This window comes from Apium graveolens, unplaced genomic scaffold (assembly GCF_009905375.1).
Source record: "Apium graveolens cultivar Ventura unplaced genomic scaffold, ASM990537v1 ctg8447, whole genome shotgun sequence".
NCBI classification, from domain to species: domain Eukaryota; kingdom Viridiplantae; phylum Streptophyta; class Magnoliopsida; order Apiales; family Apiaceae; genus Apium; species Apium graveolens.
In genome coordinates, this window is record NW_027421187.1 from 2501 (window position 1) to 12500 (window position 10000).

The 10000-nt window shown below is 31.7% G+C and overlaps 1 protein-coding gene and 3 non-coding genes across 4 annotated transcripts; 2 read left to right on the forward strand and 2 right to left on the reverse strand.

Annotated features, from left to right (window-relative positions):
- Window positions 1–1326: 1326 nt before the first annotated feature.
- On the forward strand, window positions 1327–1413 carry TRNAS-GGA (transfer RNA serine (anticodon GGA)). Its single transcript has one exon. It is a non-coding gene; the product is annotated as a tRNA-Ser (tRNA).
- Window positions 1414–2692: 1279 nt separating this feature from the next.
- TRNAT-UGU (transfer RNA threonine (anticodon UGU)) lies at window positions 2693–2765 on the reverse strand. The gene has a single exon. It is a non-coding gene; the product is annotated as a tRNA-Thr (tRNA).
- Window positions 2766–4510: 1745 nt separating this feature from the next.
- TRNAF-GAA (transfer RNA phenylalanine (anticodon GAA)) lies at window positions 4511–4583 on the forward strand. The gene has a single exon. It is a non-coding gene; the product is annotated as a tRNA-Phe (tRNA).
- Window positions 4584–8888: 4305 nt separating this feature from the next.
- LOC141705005 (uncharacterized) lies at window positions 8889–9407 on the reverse strand. Its single transcript, XM_074508091.1, has 2 exons — window positions 9400–9407; window positions 8889–9222 (listed from the first exon to the last, which is right to left on the reverse strand). The coding sequence occupies exons 1-2, from the start codon at window positions 9405–9407 to the stop codon at window positions 8889–8891; spliced, it is 342 nt and encodes a 113-aa protein (XP_074364192.1).
- Window positions 9408–10000: the final 593 nt, after the last annotated feature.

The following is a 10000-nucleotide window of genomic DNA, read 5'->3' on the forward strand; positions in this document are numbered from 1 at the left end:
GTCAATTCTTTTGGTATCCCATCCCATTTCATTTAATCTACCATATCTAACAAAACGAGATTTCTCATAGATCTATCTGGTTTTGGGGGGTTAACCAAAAGAGGTTAATGACATGAGTTTTAAACTAAAATCTTAAATTTGTATTAAGAATCCATTTTAGTTTTATCTTTTCTCCCACCTTCCGAAGAATAAAGTAAAGCATAGGAATTTATCCCTATCGTCACGACAGAAGGAATTGTTCTATTTCAAAACTTTACCTTCAACAAGCGTAGATTTTTTTTCAAAATTTTTATTTATATCCCGATCCCAAATCATGTGTCTTTCTCGTAAAAGATTGAGAGCAATAAAAAAGAATCAAATCGCACCATCTCTGTAATAGGTAAATGCCTCTTTTTCTCCTGAAGTTGTCGGAATTATTCGTAATAAGATATTGGCTATAATTGAAAAGGTCTTATCAATAAAATTTCCATTTATCCGCGATCTAGGCATAGGTAGCAATCCATTCTATAATTATTCTCATTACCTCTCGTGGTAAACCGATCCCACAAAGAAAAGAATTGTACAGTACGAAATAACATAAAAACAGATTCATTAATAAAAAAGATATGGGCCCTGTATTTCTATTTATTCAAATTGTTCCTTTTTGACAGGAATAAAAAATAAAATAAATATTGGATTTCATCCTAATGTAAATGGAGTAGTATACCAACAAAATAAAGTATTCAATTTCGTTGAAGTTACAGATGATAATAACGAAAAAATTTTTTATTGAATTCTCATCCAAAGAAGAAAAAAAGATCGAATAACCATTCTATGATAAAAAAAACCCGCCCGTTTTTATTTTGTATGCATAAGAGGTATACACTATACAATCTACTATATATATAATTTTTATGAATACTGGACTGGAAGGGAATTTGAGAAGTCTTAAGATATGGAATTATAGTCTAAATAGAATGGTGATCTAAAGAGATCCATTAACCTAAGTGCAAAAAAAAAATAGACCCATCAATCAGCTGATTCGTTAGAATTTAGTGATTGCCTTCGGTACCGGTATAAAATAAAATAACAGAAAAAGAGGCGAAGGCTGGTTTTGCAAACATGAATAGAATGTTTCTAACAGTTTTCATATTTTCTATTTATCCGCCTAACCTCAAAAGAAAGATCTTTCTTTGACTTTGATGAAAATTTATCTTTTTTTAGAGTTATAATTTTTATATTTATAGTTATAATAGAATTAATTATAATTAATTGGTCGTTCCTATCCAATAATCTACTAGTACCGGCTCGCTATTCACTCGGTTTTTGGGTCATAATCATTATGTAGGAGAGATGGCCGAGTGGTTGAAGGCGTAGCATTGGAACTGCTATGTAGGCTTTTGTTTACCGAGGGTTCGAATCCCTCTCTTTCCGTACCTTCATATAATTCACTGATCTTACTAACCAAAAGAGGAAAATAGCACTATATTTCTATTACAACACAAAACAGTTAGACCTTTCTTTGATATTTATTTTATTCCTGATTGCTGTGTCACGGAAAATACTGAAAGTAAAAGAGTAGACAAGGAATGAAAACCTCCCTCCCGTTCTATGATACTTAAATCGGAGAAAAATCGGGATCAAACCCTTATTTATCTTAACCTTAGGTTAATTTACTTCGACGAAAGGGATCAAAATTGTCCGAACACTTGTGATTTTTTATTTTATTTTCGTTAGGTTTAGGTCTGGCGCGAATAATATTCTACAACTAGCAATTCATTTATTTTCAAACCGACCCATTTACTATCTATTATTTGATTGACTAATCCTTTATATTGGAATGGTTGAAGAGTCAAATGTTTTGGCATTTCGTCCTGAGAGGATGAATCAAAAGAATTTTGAATCAGAGCTCTAGAGTTTTGTTCATCCCTCGCCGTAATAATATCTTGGGGTTTGCAGCGATAACTTGGTATATCTACTATACGACCATTGACTAAAATATGTCTATGGTTAACCAATTGACGGGCTCCAGGAATAGTCGGAGCCATACCCAATCGAAAAAGGATGTTATCCAAGCGCATTTCAAGTAATTGGAGTAAAACTTGACCCGTTGACCCCTTGGCTTTGCCGGCGATACGAACGTATTTAAGTAATTGTCGTTCTGTAAGACCATAATGAAAACGCAACTTTTGTTTTTCTTCTAGACGAATACGATATTGAGATTTTTTACCGGAACGTGATTGGTTTCTAAGATCACTTCCGGCTCTAGGCCTTTTATTAGTTAGTCCCGGTAAAGCTCCCAGGCGGCGTATTTTTTTGAAACGAGGTCCCCGGTAACGCGACATAAAGACTCCTTATTCTTATTTATATTGAATTCTTATTCTTATTGATGAAATTTAATTTTACATAATAAACCTAAACTAAAACTGAACTAAATGATAAATGAAGCGAAGTTTACGGAAGTAGTGTACTTGTACTCTAAAGAATAATTAGATGAATAAATATCCAGACCTTTCTATATATATTCTATATATTCTATATATATTCTATAAAAAGATTCTATATAGATAAAAAATAGATAAAAGGGATTCTTTTCATGGCATAATTGTAAGTTCCTATAAGATAAAAAATATATTTTTCAATATTATTTGATTTCGAATTTCAAAAGGGCATTTTCAATCATGTAAAAACTCGAAGAAAATAAATAGAGAAAAGCCGACTATCGGAATCGAACCGATGACCGTCGCATTACAAATGCGATGCTCTAACCTCTGAGCTAAGCAGGCTCACATAAGATAAATTATACCTGCATAGGGATTCAATAAACTATTGTCTTAGCTATTAATTAAATTAATAATATAAAAAAAATATATTTGCATTATTAGCGATTCCTATTAGCTAGTCATAATCATAATGAATAGGACTATAGAAAGAAATAGAATATAGAATTGAAAGGAAATATTCAATACTCATACTTACCATAGACCATAGAATATAACGATTAATTTATCGATATAGAATTTTAGTTATTTTTACACAGCACAATTATATACTACAGTTCTATAGTATAGTAGCATTTAAGATTAATTGATTCGATCTATTTTTAGATTAAATCGTTTTCGTTTTTGCTTTGAAATGATATTTGAAAGTCTTTTTATTACACTTCTCTATTTTATGTCATATATATATATTTTTAGATTTATAAATGGAATAATATGTTCTAAATAATGATAAATTATTGCGCTTTGATTCGTAAAGATGGAAGCTCAGACAAAAAAAAAGAATCGACCGTTCAAGTATTCCAAATTGCATGGGAAAAACGAGCAGAAGAGAGACATATATACGTGGTATATCTCCATCTATATTGAATTGCAGATACAGAAATGATAGAATCGTTTCTGATTGGACCAAATGCGGGTGCGGATTTCCTATAGAAGATGAAAGAAGATAGCCAATAAATCAAAGAGGAGAAAAACTTTTTCGAGATAGGAATCAGTATTTAATGAATTCAACGGTTCCAGTAAAAATGAAATAAAAAAGAGAACGACATCTCAATAAAAATGAGATTCTAATCTCAAAACAAAAAGGGGATATGGCGAAATTGGTAGACGCTGCGGACTTAATTGGATTGAGCCTTGGTATGGAAACCTACTAAGTGAGAACTTTCAAATTCAGAGAAACCCCGGAATTAATAAAAATGGGCAATCCTGAGCCAAATCCTATTTTACAAAAACAAACAAAGGCCCAGAAGGTGAAAAAGGGATAGGTGCAGAGACTCAATGGAAGCTGTTCTAACAAATGGAATTGACTGTGTTGCATTGGTAGAGGAATCCTTCCATTGAAACTTCCGAAAAGATGAAGGATATACATATATACATACGTACTGAAATACTCTATCAAATGATTAATGACGACCTTAATCTGTATTTTTATATGAAAAAAATAAAAAAGGAAAAGTTGTTGTGAATCGATTCCATATTGAAGAAAGAATCGAATATTCATTGATCAAAACATTCACCACATAGTCTGATAGTTCTTTTGCAGAACTAATTAATCGGACGAGAATAAAGATAGAGTCCCATTCTACATGTCAATACCGGCAACAATGAAATTTATAGTAAGAGGAAAATCCGTTGACTTTAAAAATCGTGAGGGTTCAAGTCCCTCTATCCCCAAAAAGCCAATTTGACTCCTTATAACTATTTATCTTATCTTTTTTTTCGTTAGTAGTTCAAAATTCGTTATCTTTCTTATTCACCCTACTCTTTTACAAAACGGATCCGAGAAAAAGATTTGTCTCTTATGACAAGTCTTGTGATATATGATACATGTACAAATGACCGTCTTTGACCAAAGACTACCCATTTGAACGAGTCATGGTCGATATCATTATTCATACTGAAACTGATAAAGTCTTCCTTTTTTGAAGATCCAAGAAATTATAGCAGCACCTGGATAAGACTTTGTAATACCCTATGAATTGACATAGACCTAAGTTATCTAGTAAAATGAGAATGCGGTATCGGGAATGGTCGGGATAGCTCAGCTGGTAGAGCAGAGGACTGAAAATCCTCGTGTCACCAGTTCAAATCTGGTTCCTGGCACATGATTAATTTTTATGAGTCTCTTTTTCTACAATCTACAAATTACTTTATATTTAATATAAATCATCATATATATTCATTTATAGTTTAGATCATATTACATACGTTTATCCGCCTCGGTATTTAGAGAAATACCCCATCTATAAAATAGATGGGTAAAGAGTTTTTTATCCAAAGTACAAAGTATGTAACAAAAATAAATTCTATTTTATATTCTTTTTTTCTCTCTCGTTCAAAAATAAAGTTAATACCTCATACGCATATACATATACATATTGGAAAGGTTCAATTAGTTGTTAGCCTATCCATAATACAAACGAGACTTCAATTACTCTGTTTAATCTAGAACAGAACCAGAACCTTGAATCTCTGGAATTGTAGAAGTGACTAAAAGTTTCTTATTTTTCAATGAGCATCTTGTATTTCATAAAAATTGGGGGCAATATAATCCTTACGTAAAGGCCATCCTATCCAACTTTCAGGCATTAAGATGCGTTTCAAACGTGGATGATTATCATAAGATATTCCCAACATATCAAAAGACTCCCGTTCTTGAAAATCCACACTTTTCCAAACCCAGAAAACAGACGGAATTCGAGGATTCTTCCTAGGGGAAAATACTTTTATGCATACTTCTTCTGGTTGATCCACGCCATACTCTATTCTCGTAAGATGATACACACTAGCTAACAGTCCACCTGGTGCTACATCATAGGCACATTGGGAGCGTAGATAATTGTAACCATATATATATATAATGACAGCAATGGAATGCCAATCCTCGGGTTTTATTTGTAAAGTTTCTATTCCTTGGTAATCAAAACCCAAAGATCTATGAATTAGTCCATGCTTGACTAACCAAGCAGACAAACGACCCTGCATCTTTTTTATCTCTCCCGCATTGTTTTGTTATTTGTATTTGTATAAGTATTTTGCATTGACGATGATATTTTTGCGGATTGACCCACTACTTGTTTTCCTGTACAAAGGAATCCTGGCTAATTCACTAATTCGTGGGAAGAGACTGAACTTTTGTATTTGAAAAATGTTTCGGGAGGGATCTCTGAAGTAGATGGCGGTTGATAAAGGAACTCCCGATCGTAATTTCCAGTATGAATACTACGCCCAACCTTAAATTTATGATTGGTTGTAAAACACCGATTCTCTCGTTGAGACTTAATTCTATCTTCATAGATTTCTCGAGATATTTTCTTACGAAGTTTTGTTATAGCATCTATAACTGCTTCCGGTTTTGGTGGACAACCTGGTAAATAGACATCTACAGGAATTAACTTATCAACTCCCCGAACAGTACTATAAGAATCAGTACTGAACATCCCCCCTGAGAGAATGATACATATATTATTTGTGCCTGTCATGGTAGGTCTATGACTAGCTAAGTGACTGCAGCCGAGTTCATTAACATGTAGGTAGCTGTAGTAATGTTGCCAAACCTCTCTACGGATCAAATAATTCGAATTCTTACTTCACTTAATCAAGAACATCATCATATATCTTCAGCTCTTTTAATATGGATCTAGTATAGTCAGATGGCTTTTCTTGTTTTTTAAGAGTTTATATTTTATAGTTTCTCCATACCTCACCTATAAAATTTGATAGAATAGTTGTAAGCCATATTTATCAAAAAAAAAAATTACAGGAAAATTCCTTAAATTTTTAGTGAATTAGCCAGAGTAGCTAGATTTGTATTGCAATATAATCTATATTTGAAAGAAAGGTTTAGGGTCTAATTATTATAATTAAGAATTTATATGATTAGTTTTGAACAATATATGACATAAATTTCAAAATTATATTATTATCAGTATTATATTTTACAATATCTTGTAAACTGCTATATTTTTTATACCAATTTCATAATATAAAGTAATTAATTTGACTAAAATATTATTAAATAGATAAGCGGATTTTGGATTTCTTTTTTATATAGAAAGCCCATATTTATATATATTTGAAAAGAAAAAATCAAAAGTTTGCCAACGCTCAGAGCTCACTGAGTATTAACAATCACAGCATCAAAATAAAATCTCTCACATGTCCGAAGTATATTGGTACTATATACAATTTCAATTTTTCTGCGATGTCCACAAGGTAATGAGCATGTAATAAAAAATTAAAGTGAGAAATGTTGGTTGGTTGTCATAATAAATTTATAAATTATGAGTGAAATTATTTGTGAGCTATTTGAGTTCATTTCTTAAAATATTTAATGTTGGAAAATGTGGATAGTAGTCTCATATTGTCAAGTCAATTTGAGCTATAATTTGAGTGAACGAATGTTATATGCGTGTAACGAGTGACACTTAAATGTTTTCTCCTCCGAAAGAATTTCCGAGACACTTTGAATCACTCAAAATGACTAATAGATATATGAGATATGGTCGTTCAAAGTTAGCCTCTTAGTAATGGAAATTTGTGGAAGAAAAGAAGGTCCCACTGATTTTGCAAATGAGCATAAATAGCTTTATATATCAAAACACTTATGCAGTGTTAAAATGTGTTACTCATATATTGCTCCAACACCTACGTGTGCGCACAGGAGCTTGCATGCGTGTACGATGTGCGCGTGTGCGATGTGCGGACACGAATATAGCAGAAAATTGGCCCGAATAAATACGAACTAGTTTGCTAAATTTAATTTCCACTGGGATTGGGCTTTTTAAAAGTTTATTTTATTTTGACTAGGATTATTATAATTGATTTGACATAATAATAATTAGATTCAGTTATGTATTTAATTTATTAACCAACTGATTAATTAATATGTGGAGTAGCGCGCACGTTTTCTCGAGTCTATATATTATCGTATAAGCTTTAGGGTTATTCATTCGTTCGAAATACAACACACCGCCGTCTCCTAAACACAAACTCTACCATTTCTCTGTTCCGGTGATACTTTCTTCCTCCATTCTAGTTCGTCGAATGTGCTATTCGCGTAACATCGTCATTCTCTCATTTTATCCCGGGAGGCTAACTCCTCGCACGTACGGTAAGGACCGTAATAGCTTTAAGGAGACATTTATACGACTGAACTCGAGAACTTCTCCTTCAAATCCTTTTTATTTATTTCTTTTATTCGCACACACATATATTATATGTATTAATCGCAGATTGTGGTAACATTTAAATCAAATCTGTAATAATTAGGTCGAGCTCAAATTGGTGCGTACGTAGTGCGGTTTGGTTCGGTTAAAAAATAAAAATCAAACGCAACTTGTGGTTTTCCAATATCTACATTTGCAACCAAATCGCAACCAACTTGCGGTTGGAGCTGCTCAAGCTATTAGAATTATTTAACGAGCCGAGTAGGAGTTTCAAATTACTCGGCATTCAAATTACTCGGCTAGGTTTATCGAGTCTCTCTTATTTTTAATTTTTTTTATAAATAAAATTTTATGTTAATGTTCAATATTTTCTTTTTATTTTATATATTTAATCGATCGGATTTATGAACCGATCATATTTTGAATTTTTGTCAATATTTTGTGAAATTGATTCGAATTTTTGAAATGAACTCCAACTTATCGAACTTTTATGAGCCGAAATTCGAGTTTGAAATTGAAGATTTGATTAAACTCAAGATCGATTCCGGATCCAAACTTTTTTAGTCGATTTCGAGCCGAGCCCCTAGTTGCCACCTCGATATTGGAAGGAGCGGTGTGCAGAAATTTTATTGAGCACAACCATGCAGAAGTAATAATGCAACAGAATAATGCTCGGTGAAAACTATGTAGCTCCTTGTAACTATATATCAATGAACATGTAAGGGCAACTAATTTTTAAAGAAGGGGTTTTTTTATACTCCCTCTTGTCACATTTTCTTTTTTATCATTCAAATTAATCAACTTTTTATTAAAAAGTTCATTTTTATCATTCTAATCATTAATTTTTTATCAAAAATTAAAAATTACTCTTATATTATTTTAAAATACTAAAAATTATTTATTAAAGTAGAGTAAATATATTTTTTAACAATATAATTTTTTTATTTTATTCAATTATAAAATAATAATAAATTACAGTTAAAATTTGGTTATCTTGACCGTTCGGAAAAAGAGGGACGGAGAATATATTTGTCCGTGGGCACATTCTTAGTAAATTTGGTTCATTTTGAATAGTGTATATCACTATTAAAATTTAGATGAAGTTAGCATACATCTACAAGATCCCTGACATGTCCTAGCTGAAAATTTTGGGGGTCTTTTTTATTCTTTCTACTCTTCTCTCTCCCCTGATATCTTAATTTGAGAATTATGATGCATTCTTATAGTTATGCTACCAACCTTATTTGTATTGCACGTAACCTCCACCACGAGCATTGTAATCTTCTTCCACCGTTTTGGTAAGATAAACAGGAGGCAAATCAGGCACTCCAAAACTTTTCTTATCTTTCATCATTTTTACAGCATCACTTTTCTTCATAACGGTCATTCGAATAGGTGGCCTGTTACGACGCTGATCGTGAGTATAGTACTGGATATCATAAACAGTTTTGGTATCAGAGGTGGGCACAATGGGATTGGTTGGTGGTGTTGCAGGCGAAAAAACTCGAACATCTTTGAGAGTTGGAATGGCAGTTTTGTATTCAGGACTTGAGCATGGTCCAGTTATTTCCCCCCTGGTGTTTTAATGTATTTTCTTAGGGTTTTAAATAGTGATTTCATTGTTGATGGCATCGCCTCAACAATGTGTGAGATTTGTTTTTCATTAAAGAATGTGAATGAAGTTTTCAACTCCGTTATTAACGGATATTTACCGGGTTAGAAGGATAGTGTCCCTAGGAGACAATACTTACCATTGCATGTATAGCAATGCTACATGTTTAATTACAAAACTATTTAAATTTAAATTAAATTTAAATTTTGACAAAGTCATTCTGTTATCTATCATTATTCATTTCGAGAAATCATTTCCAGAAAGACAAGATTTTTTACTAAATAATACATAAATAAAACATGTCATTTTTTTATTGGCAGGAATCATATAAATAGGGCTCATTTCATTTATGAAGAATAGTTAAATAGGAATCATATAGTTCATGCAGTGTCATCCAAGAGTTTCAATATTTTTGAAAAAAGAAATAAAAAATTTTGTTAATAGCTTTGTCAACCCTAATAACAATTATATTTATTTGTACCTCATATATATTTTAGGTATTTTAAATATTATTTTCTTTTTGTCTTGGTAAAATTTTGTATTTTTATTATTTAACTATTCTCTCAAATACATAAAAAAGTTAAGTAACATTTAGATAATAGATTGAAAAAATGGGTTTATTAAAAAGACATAAAGAATGGAAAAAAAGATATGAAATATTGTTTTCCATAATAATTTGCAAAAATACAAACCTTTAAATTATTTTAAAAAAATCAAAATAGTGTTATGACTTGGCAAAC